This window comes from Macaca thibetana, chromosome 5 (assembly GCF_024542745.1).
Source record: "Macaca thibetana thibetana isolate TM-01 chromosome 5, ASM2454274v1, whole genome shotgun sequence".
Lineage (NCBI taxonomy): Eukaryota > Metazoa > Chordata > Mammalia > Primates > Cercopithecidae > Macaca > Macaca thibetana.
The window spans coordinates 102,191,660-102,218,031 of record NC_065582.1 but is presented as its reverse complement, the minus strand read 5'-3'; the positions used below and the strand labels follow the sequence as shown (position 1 = coordinate 102,218,031).

General features: G+C 36.8%; 1 protein-coding gene and 1 pseudogene across 10 annotated transcripts in view; one reads left to right on the top strand and one right to left on the bottom strand.

Moving 5' to 3' along the window:
* Nucleotides 1–26,372, top strand: part of PTPN13 (protein tyrosine phosphatase non-receptor type 13) — a 223,872-nt gene that overhangs the window by 114,301 nt on the left and 83,199 nt on the right. For all 9 annotated transcript variants that reach the window (XM_050790402.1, XM_050790400.1, XM_050790397.1 and 6 more), the window contains 8 exons: nucleotides 1,988–2,083; nucleotides 2,478–2,571; nucleotides 7,676–7,898; nucleotides 21,979–22,053; nucleotides 22,176–22,350; nucleotides 23,872–24,025; nucleotides 24,303–24,441; nucleotides 25,159–25,311. In XM_050790402.1, coding sequence (XP_050646359.1) covers nucleotides 1,988–2,083; nucleotides 2,478–2,571; nucleotides 7,676–7,898; nucleotides 21,979–22,053; nucleotides 22,176–22,350; nucleotides 23,872–24,025; nucleotides 24,303–24,441; nucleotides 25,159–25,311 — 1,109 coding nt within the window. The remainder of the gene's footprint in view (nucleotides 1–1,987; nucleotides 2,084–2,477; nucleotides 2,572–7,675; nucleotides 7,899–21,978; nucleotides 22,054–22,175; nucleotides 22,351–23,871; nucleotides 24,026–24,302; nucleotides 24,442–25,158; nucleotides 25,312–26,372) is intronic.
* Nucleotides 11,405–14,414, bottom strand: LOC126954688 (mitogen-activated protein kinase 6-like; annotated as a pseudogene). Its single transcript, XR_007725692.1, has one exon. The product of XR_007725692.1 is annotated as a mitogen-activated protein kinase 6-like (transcript).

Below are 26,372 nucleotides of genomic sequence, written 5' to 3'. Positions count from 1 at the left end.
ATCATCCCTATTCTGGTTCCACAAACCTGGTTTCTGTGGTACCATTTAACTATTTCATTTTTTCTTCTTTTTCTGTTAAGAATGTCTATTAAACACCTTCTAACATAAGGAATAATTTCATCATGTGAATGAAGACTGTCCTCAGGTTTGCAGACTAGCAAAAAACAATTCCGCACCAACCTTGATTCTCTACTGCCGTGCACTTCGTGTCACTCCCCAGTTTTAGCTACTTCCCAAGGTCTCTTTTCTTCAGTGTCCAAAAAAAAAAAAAAGACACAAGAAAATTCTGATTGGTTCCACTAAAACTTAGATATTCTAGCCTATCCTACATCTTTATGGCTACATGAAAGCTTTCATGTACGTTTTGCTGACTTTCATCAACGTTGTTCACAGCAGAATTTCTTTAATCTTCTCAAGCTTCAGCCAAACAGGCTCCCAAGAGGTGATTGACTTTTTTTTTCCAGGCAACTTTCTGACATGAACATCCTCGGATTGCCTCTGTATTTTCACCTTTTCCCTTGTCTGTTTGTTACTTCTTTTAAGAAGGAAAGATTTTTCCTCCTTGCCAGTCTACTCATCCCACATGTGTTCTTTTTTCCATCTCCTGTTTTCTTCAACACATTTTTTATCAGTTTTTCCCACTACCATTTGCAACTTCAGTCTCTCCCACTCAACGGGCCTGTTATCCACCACCTGAAATCAAGCACAGACATTCATTCCTCTGTGCAAAAAAAAAAAAAAAAAAAAAAAAAAACTCTCTATTTTTTTAAATCTTTTTTTCTTTCCCAAATGCTCAAAAATTCTTGAAAGAATACTGTGTACTCATTTTCTCAAATTCTTACCATCTAGTTATTCTTTAACTCTCTCTGATTTGGCCTCTGACCTATTCATGCAATGAAAATAGTTCTCCTAAAAATCACCAGTGACCTTTATGTACCACTTATATACATTTATTCTCTCAGAAAATATTAATTTTGTGCTTGCTATGTACCAGGTACTTGCTAGATTGCACCACTGCACTCCAGCCTAGGCAACAAAGTAAGACCCTGTCTCTAAAGAATAAAATAAATCTAGTTGAGGACCAGCTTATAAAAGGCTTTGAATACCAAGCTAAGAAGTTTTTAAACTGTATGTTGAAGACTCTAGTTTCAAGGATTTTAAGAAATATAATAGCTCAGGTTTTCATTTCTGGGAAGTTTACTTTCTGTAATGTGAATTATGCAAAGGAGCAAAACTGCAGAAAGGGGATTTAGGAGACAGGTAGTAGTTCAGGAGTGACATGAATAGTGCTCAATGATACAAACAGTGGGGCTGAAGGAGAGGGGATGGTTCAGAAATACTTAGAAGGTAGGATTTAGATTTTAGTCCACACTTGCCCCTGGGCCCGGCCCCCTTGTACAGTGCACACTCTGTACAAACCTACGCAGTAACCCCTTCCAAATGCTTATCTTATTCTGGTGGAACTAAGCATTCTGTGTCAAATTAAGTATTGGGTTATTTATCTTCCACATTTCAAATTCTTTGAGATTGTTTTGTCTTTGGAGTGTCTATTCCTCATAGAATCTAACAGAATTACACATAGTAAACATTCAAAAACTGTAATAATGATGCTTACATAGTATCCGCTCTAAAAGCTTTGCATATGTTAATTCAGTTAATTCTCACAGTCTTATGAGATGTGCACTATTATTATACCCCGTTTCTGGCTGAATTAAAAGAAGAGTCATGGGGAGGTTAAATTACTTTTCTAAGGTCACACACTAGAAAGTGGTGGAACTGAGATTCAAACTGAGGCAGTCTGACTCCAGAGTCCATGCTCATAACCAACTCAAAAATTGGAACTCATTATTTGAATACACTCCAGCGATTGGTAAATTTAAAGCAATGTATAAAATGTTTTAGTCCCACAAGATTAAAAGTAATATTTTGATTTATGTGGAATAGCTAATGAGTTTGTTTTCTAATCTGTGTGTTTTCATCCTTTTAGAACCAGTTCGAAGATACAAAACTTACCATGGTGATGTCTTTAGCACCTCCAGTGAAAGTCCATCTGTTATTTCCTCTGAATCAGATTTCAGACAAGGTAGGAGGCATCTGAAACAAGCAAACTGTTTGTGAGAAACCATGATTATTATTATTTTCAATAGTGTTGAAATATTAATATAAATTGTCAGAAAGAATAATACTGTCTAAAATTGCAAAATTGAAAAAACACTGCTGGTTGCTTAATAGTAGTATAAGAACTAGATAGCAGTTTCATCAAATAATGATGTAGTCCTTTTCATTACAGAGATAATAATTCATTGTCTTTAAAAGTAACATGATTTACCTCAAAAGAGTTTAATAACATTATGTCATTAATTTTGTTCTGTGAATTTGATTTGTACAACTCTGTCTGCTAAGTGTTTGAGTTTTAAATAAAATTACTCTCATGTTTGTATCACCTGTGCCATTATTTCTTTTTCATTCATAATTAGTGAAAAGAAGTGAAGCCTCAAAGAGGTTTGAATCCAGCAGTGGTCTCCCAGAGGTAGATGAAACCTTAAGTCAAAGCCAGTCACAGAGACCAAGGTATGTCATGAAAAAGTAGTGATGATACATTTCCAGTGACCAGTGTTTGTTTTTTATTTGAATTAAATAAAAAAAATTTTTTTTTTTTTGAGACGGAGTCTTGCTCTGTCACATAAGCTGGAGTGCAGTGGCGCAATCTCGGCTCACTGCAACCTCCATCTCCCAGGTTCAAGCAATTCTCCTGCCCCAGTCTCCCAAGTAGCTGGGATTACACGTATGCGCCACTGCGCCTGGCTAGTTTTTGAATTTTTAGTAGAGATGGGGTTTCACCATATTGGCGAGGCTGGTCTCAAACTCCTGACCTCAAATGATCCACCTGCCTCAGCCTCCCAAAGTGCTGGGATTACAGGCATGAATCAACTATAATTTTTTTATTATTATCCTTCTCCCTTTATTTTTTGTATTTTCCTTTTCTCTGCCTTTCCCTTAGCTCTCTTTGTTTTTGTAAAAGTTCTCAGAAATTCATCAATTATATGAAAGACAGAGTATTGGAATCTTTTAAAATCATGATGATTTGCTCTAATTATTTATAGTTGTGCTTAATTTTTTAAATTATCAGTATGAATATAAAATAACAGGAAGTTGAAGGCATGGGATTAAAAATCTGTGAGAAGATAGTAAACCTTGATTTCTAAGAGAATAATACCTGTCTTGAAAGGTTGGAATAGGCTCAGCCAGCAAGCTTTCAGTGAGTATTTATTTATTGAATGAATAGTGAGCAGGTTACCACTAAGTAACCTATTATGTAAAAAGTTAATTATTCACTGTATCTTTCCTGGCTTAAAAGAGGTTATGCGGTATTTTTTTTAAAGCGTGATTTAGGCTATTTAGAGTTCATTTTCATAGTGACGTACTTAGTGAATTTCTTATAAGGTGTCAATATTATGTTTGTGCTCAGCTTAGGATGGTGGTATTATAGCTGTGTGTTGATTTATGTTGTTTAAACTGAAAGGTGTCAAGTCAGCAGTGATGTGTGTCTTTCTCGTGTATGCCCAGGTCCCTTATGTGAACAAAAGATGTAGTTAATGCTAAGCATTAATTTCAAATTTGTAATATATTAGAGAACCAGAAGTTGCTTCAGAATTTACTTCTAAAATGTGGGAATCCTTTCTAATTCTGAATTTCAGTTTGTTTAATTCAGGTGCCACCAAATAGAAAAGAATCACTTGGAAATAAACAGAAACTTGCCCCTTAGCTAATTAATTCTGCCAGACACTGTTTCACACTTGTAAACTATTAATAGGTCAGGTAACCCTAACCATGTGATTAAAACAGACTATTCACAGTTCAGAGTCTACATAATTAAATACTTTACACTAAAATTATTCTTTAGTTAATGGTCCACTTTTTTTTTATTTTTTTGAGATGGAGTCTCACTTTGCTGCCCAGATGGAATGTAGTGGCGCTATCTCGGCTCACTGCAACCTCTGCCTCCCAGGTTCAAGTAATTCTCCTGCCTCAGCCTCCCAAGTAGCTGGGATTGCAGGAGCCTGCCACCACGCCCAGCTAACTTTTGTATTTTTAGTAGAGATGGGGTTTCACCATTTTGGCCAGGCTGGTCTTGAACTCCTGACCTCAAGTTCTCCACCCACCTCAGCCTCCCAAAGTGCTGGGATTACAGGTGGGAGCCACTGCGCCTGGGCTAATGGTCCACTTTTAATTAAAGTTGTTTCTTTTGTTTCTTGTACTTTTTAAAATAGTCTAATTTTTTTTCTTTGAGGAAAACTCCGGTAAGTATTCATTTACGTAAAGCAATCTATATTTGCATAATAGCATTTTATATTACTGTGTCCTTGTGATGACCCCATTTTGATAATTTTGGACAAAGAGGTAGGAGACAAAGATCTATGCTTTATGTTACACAGTTTTCTTTTTCTTTTTATTTTTTAATATTTATTTTCGGTTTGGGGGTACATGTGAAGGTTTGTTATATAAACACTTGTCACGGGGGTTTGTGTACATACTATTTTGTCAAGTAGGTATTAAGCCCAGTACCCAACAGTTATCCTTTCTGTTCCTCTCCCTCCTCCCACTCTCCCTGCTCAATTAGACCCCAGTATCTGTTGTTTCCTTCTTTGTGTTCAGAAGTTCTTGTCATTTAGCTCCAACTTATAAGTGAGAACATGTGGTATTTGGTTTTCTGTTCCTGCATTAGTTTGCTAAGGATAATAGCCTCCAGCTCTATCCATGTTCCCACAAAAGACATGATCTCATTCTTTTTCATGGCTGGATAGTATTCCATTGTGCATATGTACCACATTTTCTTCATACAATCTGTCATTCATGAACATTTAGAACATTTAGGTTGATTCCATGTCTTTGCTATTGTAAATAGTGCTGCAGTGAACATTCGTGTGTATGTGTCTTTATGGTAGAATGATTTATATTCCTATGGGTATATACCCAGTAATGGGATTGCTGAGTCTGATGGTCATTCTGCTTTTAGCTTTGAGGTATCTCCATATCGTTTTCCACAATGGTTGAACTAATTTACACTCCCAACACTGTGTAAGTGTTCCCTTTTCTCTGCAACCTCACCAGCATATATTATTTTTTGACTTTTTAGTAATAGCCATTCTGATTGGTGTGAGATGGTATCTCATTGTGGTTCTGATTTGCATTTCTGTAATGATCAGTGATATGAAGCTTTGTTCAGTGCTTGTAGGCTGCACATATTTTGAGGGTGTCTTTTCATGTGCTTTGCCCACTTTTTAATGGAGTTGTTTGTTTTTCTTTTGTAAATTTAAGTTCCCTATAGATGCTGGCTATTAGACCTTTGTCAGATGCATAGTTTGCAAATATTTTCTCCCATTTTGTAGGTTGTCTGTTTACTCTGTTTTTCTAATGAAGCAAAAGCATGTGGGAATAACAACAATAAGAAACCAATATTGAATTGCACAAAGCTCAGTGTTGAATTGAGGGAGAATGTGTTTTAGAAGTGACTTTTCTCTATGCATCTAATTTGGAACCTATGAATAGTTACTATTATGCCCACTTTAGCCAATTGAAAACTCTTGCTTTTAATATAAACAATAGAAATAGAGATAACACCTGAAGAAGCATTGGGATATGTGTTAACAATTGATTTATAGCCAATTTGGTTTGGGTTTTTAAATTTTAAAACATACTCATTGAAGCAAAATTAAATCATTTTGGGAGCCTTATGTTAATTTTCTTGATAAGGAACCTCAAAAGTGTCAAGGTTATGAGAGAATCTTAATTTTGATTGTTTCCATATTTTATTTAAGGAAACATGAAGGCCACCGTATTTGTCAAATCTATGTTTAAGGGGTAAACTATATTTTTTTTTCATACTTTATGGGAAGAAAAAGCCCATGTGGTGTTCATAGCATCTGAGATAGATATAGGTTTAGGTGAAAGAAAAATGTTTCAGGAAATAGATTGTTAGCTGTATGTATGTATTGTCTAATGTTACGTTGCTAAACTCTATTTCTTTTTACTAGTTCCATCTTTTTTCTGCCCACTTAAATACACATTAGCTTGAAATACTGTCCAAATTCCTATTCACTTGCAGAATACACTCTGATAATATCCTTAACATGCTGGTACGTAGTCAGGAGTCCTATTTTCTTCTTTAGGTCACACATTTGTAAAATGTATAAATAGTGCTGTATTTGTACATGTTGCATGCTTCTTTACAAAAGTTTCCATTCCCTTTAGCTGGAATAAAATGGCAAAACAGATCCAGAGAGTGCTATTGATTTGTATCGTAGTGGGGTGGGGGGAGATTAACAGGAAATTATGAGTCAGATGCAGCAGAATGAGTAATTTTTTTATTCTGAGCTATCAAAAGTGTCTTTCAGTGACCAAAAAGGGCATTCAAAGTGGTTTCCAAAGAGAATTTCTAAGCCTTTTTATATATTAGCTTTTGAAGTAAGTTTATACATAGTACGTTCCCACTGCCTCTGTGCCTCTCTGCTTGTTGAGGTAACCTTTGTTTCCACTCCAAACAGAGTTGTTTTTGTTTTTGACTTTTGTCTCAAACTTTTCAGTTTTTATAGAAGTTTTGGTTAGATATCATATTTGGAGAGATAACAGTGATAATTATTTTTGCTACCTTTTAGTAGCTCTGATGTGAAATAATTTTAGCTAGAAGACTGTAATATTTTATGAAAATAACAGGTTTGAGTGTAAATGTGTGCATTCAAGGTCTTATTATTATCTTTGACCCTCCCCTTAAGTGAGAGTGAGCCATAAAATTACATTCAGTTATTGACTTTACAAGTAATCATTGAGCACCTGCCATGTACTAGGTGCTTTTAGATACTGGAGATAGAGTTGTGAACAACACAGAAAGTCCCTTGAGGGAAATGAGAGATAGCCAATAACTATGAAAAAGCAAGTAAATAATAATACTGCCATATAATGATGGTGCCTTGAAGAAAGATAAAGCTACCTAAGGGAATAGGGAGAGCAGGGAGTAATGTCCAAATTCTGTTTTATATAGGTAGTATGATCAGAGTTTCATTACTACAACAAGAGGCTCCTAACACCCAAGAGACTTCAAGGGTTTTAGGAGCTCATTGTCAAGAACTGGGGACAAAGATCAAATACATATTTCCTTCCCTTCCCCCTCCCCCATCCCCCCTTTCCCCTCTCTCTCCTCCTTCCTCTTCCCCTCTCAGTCTCCTCTCCTCTCCTTTCTTCTGTCACCCAGGGTGGAGTGCAGTAGTACCATCCCAGCTCACTGCAGTCTCAACCCCCTCACCCCCAGGCTCAATCAATTCTACGCCTCAGCCTCCTGAGTAGCCAGGACTATGGGTGTGTGCCACCTTGGCCAGCTAATTTTTTGTATTTTTTGTAGAGACAGGGTTTCACCATGTTGCCCAGGCTAGTCTCGAACTCCTGGACTGAAGTGATCCAACCGCCTCACCTCCCAAAGTGCTGGGATTACAGGCATGAGCCACCATGCCCAGCCTATATATTTCTTCATACTATACTATGTAATGCAAAGATTCTTCTGAGATGGGAAAATAAAATTTGTTTAAGCTCTTGCAACCTTACTTAAAATGAAGTTTGCTTGATTAGCCTTAAAACAATTGTTTTCCTCCCAATCCTCACCTGTCTCCTCTTTTCTATATAGCAGACAATATGAAACACCCTTTGAAGGCAACTTAATTAATCAAGAGATCATGCTAAAACGGCAAGAAGAAGAACTGATGCAGCTGCAAGCCAAAATGGCCCTTAGGCAGTCTCGGTTGAGCTTGTATCCGGGAGACACAATCAAAGCGTCCATGCTTGACATCACCAGGGATCCATTAAGAGAAATTGCCCTAGAAACGGCCATGACCCAAAGAAAACTGAGGGTAAGTTGATTCTCAGGTCACTACACATCTAAACCTGCTCTCACAGGGAACTCTTGGGCAAAGTACTTTTAAAAATTGCTATAGGTATCCATCTAAAGTTACCTGTAGATGAAACTGAAATCCCATATTCATTTCCACTGGGATTAAATATCTTTTGGTTGATATTAAAATAAACATTTAGCTATTTTCATTATTTCATTTAAAAAATAACTTAGATGAATTTAGAGTGTCCTAACTATATACTTTAAAAGTATATTCGTAATCCTTAAAGTTAACTGGCTGTATTTGGTATTGTGGGAGATTATTTTTTAATATTAAGAAATTTATTATTCCATATGTTGAGATCAGACATGGAAAGTTCAAGATTAGTTCCAAAGTTCAAGAATGTTATCAAGTGCATTTCATCTTGCTGCTCCATCATTCTCAGAATTTTAGTAATAATTGACTTTATAGTTAAAAGAGGACTCCATTAGCTCCAGACATCATATCCTCACATTTACAGTATCCAAAGACAGGAAGGAACAAGTCTGTGTCTTGTATCATGTGGAAGGATATTTTTATGTGTCTGTTCTTCTAGTTGGTATATTTTTCTTTCAACCTGACTTTAAATATATTTTTATAAACATGAAATCAAAATGAACGGTTCTTTTCTCATGTAAACTATCTTAAACATTTTACAACTTCTATATTATTGTTAGTGTTATAAAATACTTTCTTACGTGACTTTACTGTGTACTATAATTTCTTTAGTGAGTTCCAATTATTGGACATTTTAAATGTTTCTAATTTGCTGTTGAAAGTAATGCTCTAAAGCAGGGCTCCACAAGTCAGCATTGGTCCATGGCCTGGTCACAGCAGGAGGTGAGCAAGGAGCTAGCATTGCCACCTGAGCTCTACCTCCTTCAGATCAGCGTCAACGTTAGATTCTCATAGGAGCATGAGCCCTGTTGTGAACTGCGTTACATGTTCCTTATGAGAATCTAATGCCTGATGATCTGAGGTGGAACAGTTTCATCCCAAAACCATCCACTCCTACCTATCCGTGGAAAAATTTTCTTCCACAAAACCCTTTCCTGGTGCCAAAAAGATTGGGGACAGATGCTTTAATGAACATCCCTGTAGCTAACTCATTGCAGATAACTTTCTCCAAGTAAAATAGCCTAGTCAAAGGCAGACACCGTTTAAGACATTTGATACATATTGTCAAATTACCTTCCAAAAGTTTGTGCCAGTTTTTTCTTCCTATGATCATGCCTGTTTCTTCATATTCTTACCTATTCTGGATATTATCATTCTTTTTTACTATCACCAACTTGAAAGGTGAAGCAATATTTTATTTGTAATGTTAGTTTAAAATAATTCTTCAAAAGCAAAATAAATAATAGTAAACCTGGTAAAATCTAGAATGATTTTTTCTTTTTAGTTCTGCACTAAGAAATTATATTACCCTATACTATTTTCATTTTCTGTTCTTTGCTTCAGAGAATTATCTTAAAAGCACATTTGTATGCTCTGAAGTTAATAGAATTCAAATTTCCTTAAGAAAGGAAAAAAAATTTCCTTAGAGAAATTTTTTCTCTAAGGAGAAAAAACTGTTGTGTGGTGAAAATTGCATTGAACTACAAATTGGAAGACATGTATTCTATTCCTTATGATGCTGTTATATGACTTTATGTAAATTTTAAAACCTCTTTATTCCTCATTGTGCTAATTTTTAAAATGTGGAATTGGATTGTAGTTTACAAAACACTACCCAATTTTTGAAGTTTTTAGATTCCAATAAAATGTAACTGAACATATTTCAGGCAAAAGGAAGGAATTCAATAAGGCTTCATCAATTTATTACCAATATCTACATCAAAACTAAGTAATAGGTAGGATGTCATACAATATAGTATGGGCTTCCAATATAATAATTCAGTGAGCAGCACAAACGGCACATACATATACACCCCTTTTTCCTAAACCTTAGTTTTAGATAGCTAAGCTAGACTTTGGTTCATTCACAATTCATAAATTATAGATCGTACCTTTATAGCATGCCACTGTTATATGTCATTTTGCTAAAATCCTGTTTCCTTTCTTAGGCAGTCAATTTCTAGCTATTTCAAACAAAACATTTCTTCATCAGAGATATTCTGTGTCAGTGATTAGATAATTTGAACTACTGGTCATTAAAGGACTACATAGTGTTTTTTCTGAAAAGAGCTGGAGGTTATATTTCTGAGGCCGAAAAGGGTAATGGGGTTTGGAAGTACGCTTTAAATTAATATTCTTTCCCAAAACATAAATTTTTAGGATTTTTTTTTCTTTTGGTGCAGACTCATCTTAACTTCTTCATACCCTATTGCCATAGTTGATCTTTATTAGATTCTGTGTTTCCCATGGCAGACCAGTTTATTCTTCTTTTATATATATACTTTAAGTTCTAGGGGACATGTGCACAATGTGCAGGTTTGTTACATAGGTGTACATGTGTCATGTTGGTTTGCTGCACCTATCAACTCGTCATTTTACATTACATTAGGTGTTTCTCCTAATGCTATCCCTCCCCCAGCTCCCCACCCCCTGAAAGGCCCTGGTGTGTGAGGTTCCCCGCCCTGTATCCAAGTGTTCTTATTGTTCAGTTCCCACCCATGAGTGAGAACATGTGGTGTTTGGTTTTCTGTTCTTGTGATACTTTCCTGAGAATGATGGTTTCCAGCTTCATCCATGTCCCTGCAAAGGACATTAACTCATCCTTTTTTATAGCTGCATAGTATTCCATAGTGTATATGTGCCACATTTTCTTTATCCAGTTGGACATTTGGGTTGGTTCCAAGTCTTTGCTATCGTGAATAGTGCTGCAATAAACATACGTATGCATGTGTCTTTATAGTAGCATGATTTATAATCCTTTGGGTATAGACCCAGGATTGGGATTGCGGGGTCAAATGGTATTTCTAGTTCTAGATTCTTGAGTAATCGCCACAGTCTTCCACAAAGGTTGAACTACTTTACACTCCCACCAACAGTGTAAAAGCATTCCTATTTCTCCACATCCTCTCCAGCATCTGTTGTTCCCTAACGTTTTAATGATCACCATTCTAACTGGCATGAGATGGTATCTCATTGTGTTTTTGATTTGCATTTCTCTGATAACCAGTGATGATGAGCATTTTTTCATGTGTCTGTTGGCTGCATAAATGTCTTCTTTTTTTTTTTACATTTAACCTAATTTTATTCATGCTTGCCTTGGGATGGGGAATAGATCATTCAGTAAAAACACACAGTAAAAACAAAATATCTTGTCATGTACAACTTTTAAACTACAATAATGATGCACCTTAATTACTTCCATGCACACAAGTCTAACATTCGTTTTTTTAAAAAAACAAACACAATTAAGACTTCTAGGAGCATTTTATAATAAAGTAATTCCTAATTAATTTTTCTTTGTAGATAGATCAAGCACCTCCAAAATACAAATTCCTATACACAGTGAGTATGTTACTTGAAATGAACACTTAAGTAAATTAAGTACATGGACAGCCTTAGAATAAGCTGACATTATAGATTCAGCTAGGTAGGCAACAAACCATAGTGACAAATGGAAAAAGTGTATTTGCAAATAAGTTTTTAAAACTAAGCCAATTTTTATAATTAAATACAGAAAATATACTGATTTGCTAAAATAAATAAGATGTGATGTATTAACACTTTACTATGAAGAATGCATACCAGAACATTTATAAACAATGAATGAATTTTACTAAGAATAGTTTACTACAATAAACACTGGCTAAATAGAAGTGCATTTTGTGAAGCACTAAGAGTGGTATATGTTTTGCCACATACTCTTGTTACCTTGAGGTAGATAACACATGTGTACCTAATTCGGCATTCATTTTCACTTGTTGCCGGTATCATGTGTTTTAAGAAATGTGTACAGTATGAACAACTTGAAAATACTCATGAATGAAAAATGTCTTAGAAAAAATAGCTACTTTCATGCAATTATGTACAGTCTCACTGTATAAATTTCAAGGCAAGGTTTGTTTCCTGTAAAACAGATCATTGTTCTATGAGAGAATGTTCTTTACTTAGTGCATTTCTTTTCTCCTCCTGAGTTACATTATTTTGCTCTAGTCTTTATTTTTGTGTGCAAATGACATGCCAGTTAAAATGAAAACTGTCTCACATGTAGAAAAAGAAAGTTTGGATTTTAAAAACCAATAACTCATAAAATCCTTACTAAATGACACCATCTGATTCAAGTAAAAAATGACTTAAACACTAGTAATAAAAGAAGACAAAACACATTTCCTGAAGAATACAAAGATAAATGTCTGCTGAGTGTTTTAGTTCAGATGTATCAGAATGCTGCTGTATGTTTTATGAGGAATTTGAGGGGAAGATTTCATAGCAGAAGGTATGTGGACTGTATTGACTTAAGTGGTGACCCAACTGGACTGTGAAACTGTGGGATGTCTATGGACTCGAGCTGCTTGTTAAAGAGGAACTCCCCACTGTTGTTCAGAAGTCCTTCCTCATGTCCTTTCTCCCCAAGCCTCCCATCTTCTACTGGCTCAGTTTCTAGCATTTCAGTATCTTCTTTCCTGCTAGAGAACTTGTCCAAGTAACTAGTGTGTTTTCCTTCTCAAGTTGTTCATCCTTCCTTACCTCACACAACTGATTGATGAGATAATAGTCCTCCCCACCACTCACAAACTGGCTGTCCCAAGAAGAGTGGTACAAGGCTTCTAATTGAGCCAGATTTGCCATTCCTTTTTCCTGTTTTTCTCAGCTTACTGACTTTGATATCAAACTTTTCAATTCTAGTTGGGACACTGAGCTCTTCAAGTCATTTAATTTATCAGTAACATCAGCAGGCTCATCTTGGGAACTAAGTTGAATAGTTCCTGCAATAAAGGAATCAAATTCAAATCCCTGATTCTTTTCCCTTTCTTTTGCAGCCATTTGCTGTGATGCTTCCTCTAGTGCTATCTGGGCTTTAACCAATGCATTCCTTTCACATTTTGATTTGCCTTTCTTATCAGATTTTTCTTTGCTTTGTGCTTTCCAACTGGAAAGATCTATAATAAGCTTGGGTTCATAGTAATGGTTAACTTCACTCTCTCTCCAAACTAAGTTATCTAAATATGATGATGAGCTCGTTTTGTAGTTACAAGTATGGCTACACTCCAGATAACAATATTTGTTTTCATGATGATCTGAGTATTGCCAACAAGCCTCAGTAGAGTAATTGGTATCAAAAGCAGGATCCTCCAGATACTTTTCCTGATCTCCCTCCAAATATTTTCAGGGATCAACTTGTACTTCTTCTTCATCAGTGACATCGGGCAGAGCTCTTGGATCAAGCTGAACTTCATCAATATCAAAGTTGTTATGTATAGGCCAATCATGCTCTGAAAACTGACAATCATGGTACCTTTCCCAGTTATAAATGTGACTGTGAGTTTCATCCATAAGCAAAATATCATCAACTTCATCTTCAATATGAAAAGGATGGCTTGAAGTTGACTCATCCATTGGAAAAGAATATATGCTCATGTAAGGATGGGAGAGCGCTTCTTCTGCTATTAACCGATCCATGGGGCTAAATATAAAAATTGTTCCAGGAAATCCAGTGCTTCTCGACTGATTCCTGGAAGCAGCTGAGTTAAAGGTTTGTGTGACTCAGTCATGTCATTTCTAATGTAAACTGGAATTATGCTGAGAAGCTCCTGATGATCTTCCTCATGTACAACAGGAATAGATTTTAAAATCAGCTGCATCTGTTCAAGTTCGTGTGCACCTGCAAAAAGGTTTTACCAGTCAGCATTTCAGCAAAGAATGCAGCCTGCAGCCCACATGTCAATGGCTTTAGTGTAATCATTAGGAGAAAGTAAAAGACGTGGCGATCTGTACCAATTAGTAACCAATCCTTCAGAAAGATGACCCTTTTGGGAATAATGAGGATCCATGATCCATGCAAGACCAAAGTCACCTATCTTCAGCACCAAGTCTTCAGTATTGATGAAAAGATTAGCTGGTTTGAGATCTCTGTGCAGTACATTTGCAGAGTGAATATACTTGAGCCCCTGTAGCAGCTGATACATGAACAGCCTGGCACGCTCTTCCAGTACAGGGCCCTGCTCCAGCACATTAGCCAAGTCTCCATGTACTCCTGAGCAATGTAAACACTGTTCAGTTCCATAAGAGAGCCCACATCGTCTGTTTATTGGCTTCCACTGGGACCAAGAATTTCAAACACTTTCACAGTGTTACTATGGTCAAGTCTTCTAATAATTTTGATTTCACGTAGAGCATGTTTGATACTCTAGGGATCAGTAAGGGCAGTTTTCTTGATGGCTACTCTTCTGTCACAGGCATTGTCTACAGCAGAAGAAACTAAGCCATTGCCTTCACAACCAATGGTTTTAAGTCCATATACCTAGAACCCAGATCAAAACCATGAATGTTCATGAGACTTTCAAATTTCTCTGCCATTTTGAAACCCTTACTATTGCCTTTTCCCTTCGAATTGAACTTGTGTAAACAAGGAAGAAAACTGGCATCAAAAGGAAAGATCTTTCAAAAAGTGAGAAGAAAAATAATTATGCTTCCACAGCAAGATGGTTTCTTGATGTTCATTGCATATGCCAGACAGGCCTGTTGAGTTCCCCTTAGATTTAAAGCTCAAAAAGCTCTACTCATATTGAGAATTAAAAAGATTGCAGTACTCATAGCTCAAGAAAGCGGCAGCAACTCTGCAGACATTTAAAGAAAACAAGAAACTCAAACGGAATGAAATGACATACTGTACACTCAAATTACCATGCTAAACGATTTAACATTTAACAAAAATGTGAATAAATATGCACACAACAGGCTTCTATGAACATTCTCCTCACAGTGAAGATACATTCAGTGTTGGATTGGTCCTGAGCAGCATCATTCTAAGGTGCTGATAAGCACTATTTCTGTTTTGCTGCTTTTCTTCCTTTGTTGCTATATATTTATTTCAACAGGAAGCTGTGGCAGTTGTTGGTTAACAGAAGATGTCTTTTGTTCGTGATCAGGTGGCTCCAGCTCACCACAATCACAATCAAAGCTCCCATCCATCTTACTCTGATACAACGAGACTTCTCTGACTCATCGAGAGAGTGTGGGGCTTGCAGAGAGCCCCCAGTGTCGGCTCAGGTCTCCGGCTGTGCTGGCGGCAGAGGTGTCTCCGAGGCTCTCGCTTTGCCACAGTCACCGGCATGTAACCCCGACCCGCAAGAGAGGGCGAAGACAAATGTCTTCTTTTGAGAAGTGTCTCTTCATATCCTTTGCCCACTTTTGATGGGGCTGTTTTCTTCTTGTAAATTTGTTGAAGTTCTCTGTAGATTCTGGATATTAGCCTTTTGTCAGATGGGTAGATTGCAAAAATTTTCTCCCATTCAGTAGATTGCCTGTTTACTCTGATGCTAGTTTCTTTTGCTGTGCAGAAGCTCTTTAGTTTAATTAGATCCCATTTGTCAATTTTGGCTTTTGTTGCCATTGCTTTTGGTGTTTTAGTCATGAAGTCCTTACCCATCCCTATGTCCTGAATGGTATTGCCTAGGTTTTCTCCTGGGATTTTTATGGTTTTAGGTCTAACATTTAACTCTTTAATCTATCTTGAATTAATTTTTGTATAAGGTGTAAGGAAGGGATCCAGTTTCAACTTTCTACATATGGCTAGCCAGCTTTCCCAGCACCATTTATTAAATAGGGAATCCTTTCCCCATTGATTGTTTTTGTCAAGTTTGTCAAAGATCAGATGGTTGTAGATGTGTGGTATTATTTCTGAGACCTCTCTTCTGTTCCATTGGTCTATATATCTGTTTTGGTACCAGTACCATGCTGTTTTGGTTACTGTAGCCTTGTAGTATAGTTTGAAGTCAGGTAGCGTGATGCCTCCAGCTTTGTTCTTTTTGCTTAGGATTGTCTTCACTATGTGGGCTCTTTTTTGGTTCCATATGAACTTTAAAGTAGTTTTTTCCAATTCTGTGAAGAAAGTCATTGGCAGCCTGATGGGGATGGCATTGAATCTACAAATTGCCTTTGGCAGTATGGCCATTTTCACGATATTGATTCTTCCTATTCATGAGCATGGAATGTTCTTCCATTTGTTTGTGTCCTCTTTTATGTCATTGAGGAGTGGTTTGTTGTTCTGCTTGAAGAGGTCCTTCACATCCCTTGTAAAGGTATTTTATTCTCTTTGTAGCTATTGTGAATGGGAGTTCACTCATGATTTGGCTCTTTGTTTGTCTGTTATTGGTGTATAGGAATGTTTGTGATTTTTGCACATTGATTTTGTATCCTGAGACTTTGCTGAAGTTGTTTATCAGCTTCAGGAGATTTTGGGCTGAGACAGTGGGTTTTCTAAATATACAATTATATCATCTGCAAACAGGGACTATTTGACTTCCTCTTTTCCTAGTTGAATACCCTTTATTTCCTTCTCTTGCCTGATTGCCCTGGCCAGAACTTCCAACACTATGTTGAATAGGAGTGGAGAGAGAGGGCATCCCTGTCTTGTGCCAGTTTTCAAAGGGAATGCTTCCAGTTTTTGCTCATTTAGTGTGATACCGGCTGTGGGTTTGTCATAAATAGCATTTATTATTTTGAGGTAGGTTCCATCAATACCTAGTTTATAGAGAGTTTTTAGAATGAAGGGCTGATTAATTGTGTTGAAGGCCTTTTCTGCATCTATTGAGATAATTATGTGGTTTTTGTCATTGATTCTGTTTATGTGATGGATTACATTTATTGATTTGCATATGTTGAACCAGCCTTGTATCCCAGGGATGAAGCCGACTTGATCATCATGGTGGATAAGCTTTTTGATGTGCTGCTGGATTCAGTTTGCTAGTATTTTACTGAGGATTTTTGCATCGATGTTCATCAGGGATATTGGTCTAAAATTCTCTTTTTTTGTTGTGTCTCTGCCAGGCTTTGGTATCAGCATGATGTTGGCCTCATAAAATGAGTTACCTCTTTTTCTGTTGATTGGAATAGTTTCAGAAGGAATGGTACCAGCTCCTTCTTGTACCTCTGGTAGAATTTGGCTGTAAATCCATCTGGTCCTGGACTTTTTTTGGTTGGTAGGCTGTTAATTATTGCCTCGATTTCAGAGCCTGTTATTAGTCTATACAGGGATTCAAGTTCTTCCTGGCTTAGTCTTGGGAGAGTGTGTGTGTCCAGGAATTTATCCATTTCTTCTAGGTTTTCTAGTTTATTTGCATCAAAGTGTTTATAGTATTCTCTGATGGTAGTTTGTATTTCTGTGGGGTCAGTGGTGATATCCCTTTATCATTTTTTATTGCATCTATTTGATTCTTCTCTCTTTTCTCTTGATTAGTCTTGCTAGCGGTGTATTTTGTTGATCTTTTCAAACAACTAGCTTCTGGATTCATTGAAGTTTTTGAAGGGTTTTTTGTGTCTCTGTCTCCTTCAGTTCTCCTCTGATCTTAGTTATTTCTTGCCTTCTGCTAGCTTTTGAATGTGTTTCCTCTTGCTTCTCTAGTTCTTTTAATTGTGATGTTAGGGTGTCGGTTTTAGATCTTTTCTGCTTTCTCTTGTGGGCATTTAGTGCTATAAATTTCCCTCTACACACTGCTTTAAATGTGTCCCAGAGATTCTGGTACATTGTGTCTTTGTTCTCATTGGTTTCAAAGAACATCTTTATTTCTGCCTTCATTTCGTTATGTACGCAGTAGTCATTCAGGAGCAGGTTGTTCAGTTTCCATGCAGTTGTGTGGTTTTGGGTGAGTTTCTTAATCCTGAGTTCTAATTTGATCACACTGTGGTCTGAGAGACAGTTTGTTGTGATTTCTGTTCTTTTACATTTGCTGAAGAGTGCTTTACTTCCAATTGTGTGGTCAATTTTAGAATAAGTGTGATGTGGTGCTGAGAAGAATGTATATTCTGTTGATTTGGGGTGGAGAGTTCTGTAGATGTCTATTAGGTCCACTTGTTGCAGAGCTGAGTTTAAGTCCTGGATATCCTTGTTAACCTTCTGTCTCGTTGATCTAATATTGACAGTGGGGTATTAAAGTCTCCCATTATTGTTGTGTGGGTGTCTAAGTCTCTTTGTAGGTCTCTAAAGACTTGCTTTATGAATCTGGGTGCTCCTGTCTTGGGTGCATATATATTTAGGATATTTAGCTCTTCTTGTTGAATTGATCCCTTTACCATTATGTAATGGCCTTGTCTCTTTTGATCTTTGTTGGTTTAAAGTCTGTTTTATCAGAGACTAGAATTGCAACCCCCACTTTTTTTTTTTTTTTTTTTTTTTTTTTTTGGTTTCCATTTGCTTGGTAGATCTTCCTCCATCCCTTTATTTTGAGCCTGTGTGTATCTCTGCATGTGAGATGGGTCTCCTGAATACAGCACACCAATGAGTCTTGACTCTTTATCCAATTTGCCAGTCTGTATCTTTTAATTGGGGCATTTAGCCCATTTACATTTAAGGTTAATATTGTTATGTGTGAATTTGATCCTGTCATTATGATGTTATCTGGTCATTTTGCCCATTAATTGGGGCAATTTCTTCATAGCATCGATGGTTTTTACAATTTGGCATGTTTTTGCAGTGGCTGGTACTGGTTGTTTCTATCCATGTTTAGTGCTTCCTTCAGGAGCTCTTGTAAGGCAGGCCTGGTGGTGACAAAAATCTCTCAGCATTTGCTTGTCTGCAAAGGAATTTATTTCTCCTTAACTTATGAAGCTTAGTTTGGCTGGATATGAAATTCTGGGTTGAAAATTCTTTTCTTTAAGAATATTGAATATTGGCCACCACTCTCTTCTGGCTTGTTGGGTTTCTGCAGAGAGATCTGCTGTTAGTCTGTTGGGCTTCCCTTTGTGGGTAACCTGACCTTTCTCTCTGTCTGCCCTTAACATTTTTTCCTTCATTTCAACCTTGGTGAATGTGACAATTATGTGTCTTGGGATTGTTCTTCTCAAGGAGTATCTTTGTGGTGTTCTCTGTATTTCCTGAATTTGAATGTTGGCCTGCCTTGCTAGGTTGGGGAAGTTCTCCTGAATAGTATCCTAAAGAGTGTTTTCCAGCTTGCTTCCATTCTCCCCGTCACTTTCCGGTACACAGTCATAGGTAGATTTGATCTTTTCACATAGTCCCATATTTCCTGGAGGCTTTGTTCGTTTCTTTTTACTCTTTTTTTCTGTAAACTTGCCTTCTCGCTTTATTTCATTAATTTGATCTTCAATCAGTGATACCCTTTCTTCCACTTGATCAAATCAGCTATTAAAGCTTGTGCATGTGTCACAAAGTTCTTGTGCCATGGTTTTCAGCTCCATCAGGTCTTTTAAGGTCTTCTCTACACTGTTTATTCTAGTTAGCCATTCATCTAACCATTTTGCAAGGTTTTTAGCTTCCTTGCAATGGGTTTGAACATGCTCCTTTAGCTCAAAGTTTGTTATTACCAAGCTTCTGAAACCTACTTCTGTCAACTTGTCAAAGTCATTCTCCATCCAGCTTTGTTCTGTTGCTGGTGAGGAGCTGCGATCCTTTGGAGGAGAAGAGGCACTCTGGTTTTTAGAATTTTCAGCTTTTCTGCTCTGGTTTCTCCCCATCTTTGTGGTTTTATCTACCTTTGGTCTTTGATGTTGGTGACCTACAGATGGGGTTTGTTGTAGACGTCCTTTTTTGTTGATATTGATGCTATTCCTTTCTGTTTGCTAGTTTTTCTTCTAATAGTCAGATCCCTCAGCTGCAGGTCTTTTGGAGTTTGCTGGAGGTCCACTCCAGACCCTGTTTGCCTGGGTATCACCAGTGGATGCTGCAGAACAGCAAATATTGCTGCCTGATCCTTCCTCTGGAAGCTTTGTCCCAGAGGGGCACCCAACTGTATGAGGTGTCTGTCAGCCCCTACTGGGAGGTGTCTCCCAGTTAGGCTATGGGGGGGGTCAAGGACCCATTCTCAGAGCTCAAATGCCATGCTGGGAGAACCACTGCTCTCTTCAGAGCTGTCAGACAGGAATGTTTAAGTCTGCAGAATTTTCTGCTGCCTTTTGTTCAGCTATGCCCTGCCCACAGAGGTGGAGTCTATAGAGGCAGCAGGCCTTGCTGAGCTGCAGTGGGCTCTACCCAGTTCGAGCTTCCCGGCCGCTTTGTTTACCTACTCAAGCCTCAGCAATGGCGGACATCCCTTCCGCCACCAGGCTGCAGCCTTGCAAGTCGATCTCAGACTGCTGCGCCAGCAGTGAGCAAGGCTCCATGGTTGTGGGACCTGTCGAGCCAGGAACAGGAGAAAATCTCCTGGTCTGCTGGTTGCTAAGACTGTGGGCAAAGTGCAGTATTTGGGTGGGAGTGTTCTGTTGTTCCAGGTGCAGTTTGTCTCAGCTTCCCTTGGTTAGGAAAAGGAAATCCCCCTACCACTTGGGCTTCCTGGGTGAGGCAACACCCCACTCCCCACCGGCTTCAGCTTGCCCCCCAAGGGCTGCACCCACTGTCCAACCAATCCCTATGAGATGTACCAGGTGCCTCAGTTGGAAATGCAGAAATCACCCATCTTCTGTGTCGATCACGCTGGGAGCTGCAGACTGGAGCTCTTCCTATTTGGCCATCTTCCACTTTCATTCTTTCTACTCTATTTCTATTCTTGCTTAAAATGTGTCCTATTGGTTCATTGAATATTAATAAGCCCCTTATGTTAAACTTTTACTTTTACATAAATGTTATCTGTCACGTGTTACACAGTCAATTAAATTGAATAGAATTCCTACAGCAAACAATCAATGTGCTGTACAACCAAATGCAAAGAAGAAACCAACAAAAATGAAACTCTGGTAACATCCATTAGTTCAAGCACACACCTACACATACATGCAAACCACCTGCCTCTGGCCTTAAGATTAGCCCTGGTTTCATTCTACCTTTTGCCCATTAAGATATAATCTTTAAGTCTTTTCTCAAACCTTCTCCCACCCAGAGTCTAACTTGTTTTAAACTGTCTCCTAAACTAGTTCTCCCCTTTGGCCAAAACCCCAGAATATACAAGAGGAGAAAAGGGAAATCATAGATTGAGAAGCAGTAAGTACAGAGTTTGCACTCCACTTTCCCCATCTCATGAGTCCTTTATTTCCTGAGATATTTTCTTGCTGGTGACATTAACAGGGGTCAGAGACTATGTGACTGATACTATCCCTAGTTGCCACTATTTAAAACAAAAAGTACAGTGTCATAGGTTTCCAAGATAGTGATTACAGGTAAATATATATAGACACAAAGTAGACATCTTTTAACTACGACCAGTTTTTTTTTGTTTTTGTCTGTTTGCTTTTAATTTTTTTAGAGGCAGGGTCTTACTTTGTTGGCGAGGCTGGAGTGTGGTGGTATGATTATACCTCACAGCAGCCTGGAACTCCTGGGCTCAAGTTATCCTCTGGCCTCAGCCTCCTAAGTAGCTGAACTACAGGCATGCACGACAGTGCCCAGCTACTTTTTTATTTTTTGTAGAAACAGGTTCTAACTGTGTTGCCCAGGTTGGTCTCAAACTCTTGGCCTCAAGTGATCCTCCTGCCTCAGCCTCCCAAAGCACTGGGATTAGTTGTGAGCCACCACACCTACCCTATGATCTATTTTAGGCTGAATGTCACTTTCTAAGACAATGAGATTCTGTTCAATCACTTCATGCATTAGCAATATTAAACCAAATCCTTATATGAGCTTAATAACTCTTTATTACTTCTTGAATACTATTTTTTTTTTTGAGTCTGAGTCTATCTGGATGCCAAATAGTGAAAACGCTGTAAAACAGTATAAAGGTCAGGCATTATTTTTGACATCGGCATCAATAGTAGAAAACAAAGATGGGGAAAAACTTGTTTAAAGTTAATGTAAGGCATACTCCATTTATTTCTGTTCTTGGTAAATTCCGGTATACCGTCTTCATGAAAGCTTCAACATTTTTTTTAGATCACCTAGTTCTAATGTGGTGATTTTATAGTTTCATAAGTAATTTATTATTGTTACATTATTTTTCCTTTCAAGGAAAAAACTAGAATAAATAGTAAAAACTATTGATTCTGCTTATGTGATTTGCAGAATTTCTTTGGCCCTGAGTTTGTGAAAATGACAATTGAACCATTTATATCTTTGGATTTGCCACGGTCTATTCTTGTAAGTAATAAAACCAATTTGTGTCACACTTAGAAAATAATTTCAGTAATTTAATGCTAAAAAACAGTTAAAATTTTAATAATGCTTATTTTCATGAATGCCATTTATTTTTTCAATTGTAGACTAAGAAAGGGAAGAATGAGGATAACCGAAGGAAAGTAAACATAATGCTTCTGAACGGGCAGAGACTGGAACTGACCTGTGATACCAAAACTATATGTAAAGATGTGTTTGATATGGTTGTGGCGCATATTGGCTTAGTAGAGCATCATTTGTTTGCTTTAGCTACCCTCAAAGGTACCAAGACATTTTGTATTCAGAGTACAGTATAGAAACTTAGCAACAAGCTGACTTCCTATGTTTGTTACCATGCCTGACCTCATTTTGACAATTAGTAACTAAATGAACTAGTCAGTAGAAGTGAGTTATGAACTCCCTTTCTTCTCTCAGATACTTTCATTGTTTTAATAGCTGTGTTTGTTAGGCACCTTCTGTATCTGACTGGGAAGTTTTTTTAAATTTTTTGCTATGGTTATATAAAAATAGATTTTAATTATATTTCAGGGACCATTTTCTATGTTAATGGCCTACATGTATACTCTAGAAATTAGTATCCTAATATGAGTCTGATTATATAGCAAGACCCTATTTCTGAATTTCCACATCAATTTATTTAGCCTACTATCCTAAAATCATAGTGACTTTTTAAAATGTCAATTATAATTAGTTATTTCACATATCTTTTAAATATTGTATCCACTTAACTCCATGATGTTCACAACCACGGTGGTCTAAGACACAGCTTCAATAGAAGCCTCTCCTACTTACCAGTTAGAGTTGCGAGAGCAGTAAGAAACTTTTTGGAATTTGTCTCCTTTTTAAATAAATCATATTTGTAAGTTACTCTTTAATATTTCAGATTCCTCTTTACCTCAGAATTTAACTTGGAAAGCTTAGACAGCAAAGTACCATAAATGACAACTGACAGGTTAAAGGATCCTAAAACTCTATAAGCTCATAATATCTTCTGTATCCTAAAAGAAATATTTCCCTCAATATAGATTATTGAATTATTGTGCCTTAAAAATGAATAATTTATGCTGTAGACTCATCCAATAGTCAATTAGTACCTACTGATGTTCTATCACTACTAATTTTACTTTTAGACTAATCAGTCAGTATTGTCTACATGAAGTTGATTCAGTTCATCCAAATTTCTGTTTATACTATACCTAATTTCTTATAGATTCTGCTCAAATCAAATTGTATTGAGTAATTCTTTTATTTGGAGAGAGTAAATAATAGTTAACTAATGACATTAAAAAATAAAATGATGAATGTCATTCCTCCCAGGTTTCAGCTGGTAGCTCAATAATAATAAGTACTAGCTAATATTTATTAAATGTTTACCATATACTGTGTGCTTTAACAAGTGTTTTTATTCATTATGTCATTTGATCCTTATAACAATGCTGTAAAGTGAGGATTACCACTATCCTGATTTTAAAGACAAGAGAACTGATGTCTAGAGAGGTAAAATAATATATCCAGTGTCATACAGATAGTAAATGTTGTGGCCAGGTGTTGAATCTAGGACTGTATGTCTTTAGAGCCGCCATTCTTAAAAGAGTGGGCCATATTGGCTCCCATCTAAATGGAGTGTCTCAGAGCTCCCTGCCTGCCACATTTTTAACAGTCTTGTATTTATATTCTCATATGATACTCTTTTATGCAAGTCTGACCAAAAAGTGAAGAAATCAGAAGAAAACACTAAAGTAGTTTTTATTTTATCTGAATATTTTTCTCATTCTGTTTTAGATAATGAATATTTCTTTGTTGATCCTGACTTAAAATTAACCAAAGTGGCCCCAGAGGGATGGAAAGAAGAACCAAAGAAAAAGACCAAAGCCACTGTTAATTTTACTTTGTTTTTCAGAATTAAATTTTTTGTGGATGATGTTAGTCTAATACAGTGAGTACATAAGGGTTTCTCTTTTGCTCCTTTCGGACACTGGTCTTTTGACCCTTTGCTTACTGATACTGAATTACTTGATTCCAATCAATGATAATGTCTGCTTTATCATAAAAGTAATATTTCCTTCAACACAGTTTCTTTAATCCTTATGCCTTAAAAGCTTAATAATAAGCTTAATAATAAACTCATGGAAACTAACCTTACATGCCTATAATAAAAATCACCATAGTATTCAAAATCAAAGACCAAGATGTCTGTGTATTTGTTTTTTTAGACATACTCTGACATGTCATCAGTATTACCTTCAGCTTCGAAAAGATATTTTGGAGGAAAGGATGCACTGTGATGATGAGACTTCCTTATTGCTGGCATCCTTGGCTCTCCAGGCTGAGTATGGAGATTATCAACCAGAGGTAAGATTTATGTTTTTTTCCAGGCCCATTTTTGTTTGGTGTTCTTACCTTTAACATAGTTAATGACTAAACATAATTCACGTGTTTGATGTTTAGATCTGAAGATTTAGAGGCTTCTTTGGTACCTCAAAATGACCAAGCACTCCATGTATATCAATTATATAAAATCATGAAGTGTGGGATTTTTTTTTCCTGTTTAAAGTTATCCTGTTTTGGAGTTTAGGAATATCTACCACTTACTCCTTCTCCCAAGTTCTAACCTACAGAGACTAGACACAGGAGTTATTAGTTAAATATAAATTAAAAAGATCTTCTGCCTTCCACATAATGGGCTGGCAGCCTGGCAGAGCTTACTGTATGGAGAACTCACAGTATACTTAAAGTCTGATGTTTCTAAATAAAAGTGATCTAAGAGGAGGCAAGGGGCTAGAAGCTGTGCCACTGGAGCAGCATCCTTCACAACGTTCATCCTAAACTATAGTGATATGAGGCCCTTGAATGTCACACTCATCAAGCTTGCTAATCAGTTCAGTCATTTTATCTCAGTGAATAAAAAAAGAAAGACTGACGCATTTCTTCTAAAACTCATTCCTCAGAGAGAGATGTAGAAATAGAAGTACTTCATCTCTTAGCCAAAGCAAGAACTTCTTTAAGATAGAAGAGGATTTATTCCAATAAAGGGCAAGCAATTGCTTATGAAAACATTCTTTTTTCTAGGTTCATGGTGTGTCTTACTTTAGAATGGAGCACTATTTGCCCGCCAGAGTGATGGAGAAACTAGATTTATCCTATATCAAAGAAGAGTTACCCAAATTGCATAATACCTATGTGGGAGCTTCTGAAAAAGAGACAGAGTTAGAATTTTTAAAGGTAAGCATGCAAGATTACAAATGATAAGCTTTATATCTTTTTCAAGTAGGCAAGAAGTGTTAGAGGACACATATCTAAGAGTTCAAGTGCCAAAAACTGATACTGTGCATAATCTCATCTCATTTATTGCTGACTAAAATTATGATATTTTAATTCCCATTTTGTAAAAAAGGGAAATGAGGCTCAAAGAGGAAATGTAATGTTCCCAGAGACATGGGGCAAATATGATTTGAACCCATCTCTATCTGGCTGTTAATCCTATGCTTTTATCTTATTCCATACTCAAAATCAAAATACATTATACAGAAGAAGCAAATGAATTTGGTGAATGGCTTGATAAGAGAGGCAAGTTCCTACTGATTCTAGAATTATTTGTTTTGCTTTTTCTCAAAAGGCTTAAAATTCAGTTACATCCTTTAAAAATGGTCTTCCCACTAAATGCCAATTAATGTAGATGGGGGTAGAAAGTCAGAAAAAAAATGACTTATTAGGTTACAGTTCTATTAGACCTATAACCAGCTTCTATATGACCTCAGATAAATAGTGCATTTATGATCAAGAAAAATAGTACCATGTAAACTTCCAATGCAAATAGCAAATATAAGATAGTGTTCTATTGAAAAGACAAATTTTCAGAACATTCTTCTGTTTTAGCTTCCTAGGATGTAACAGTATGCCTTCCATTCGCTGCTACATATAGAAAGAAACCAAGTTTCCCAGCCCTGTGAAAATTTATGACAGGATTTTATTCACAGACTTACATTACCTTTCATCTAGTGTTCATGGAAAGAAAGAAAGGCAAGATGGTTTGTTCTGTTTGAGTCTAAATTTAAAGATATTAAATTATGGACCTACCCTTTTCTTAGTTATTACATTTTTATACTTGTAGAAAGTAAGAAGTTACATTATAATTTTATTAATAAAGATAGAAGGCAGATTGGCGCAGTGAAAAGAATTTGCATGAGGATTTGCAGGCAGACAGTCTTGCATTTGAATTCTTATTTCAACTAGCTGAGTGACCTTGGACAATGTATTTAACTTCTCTAAGTTTCAGTTTTCTC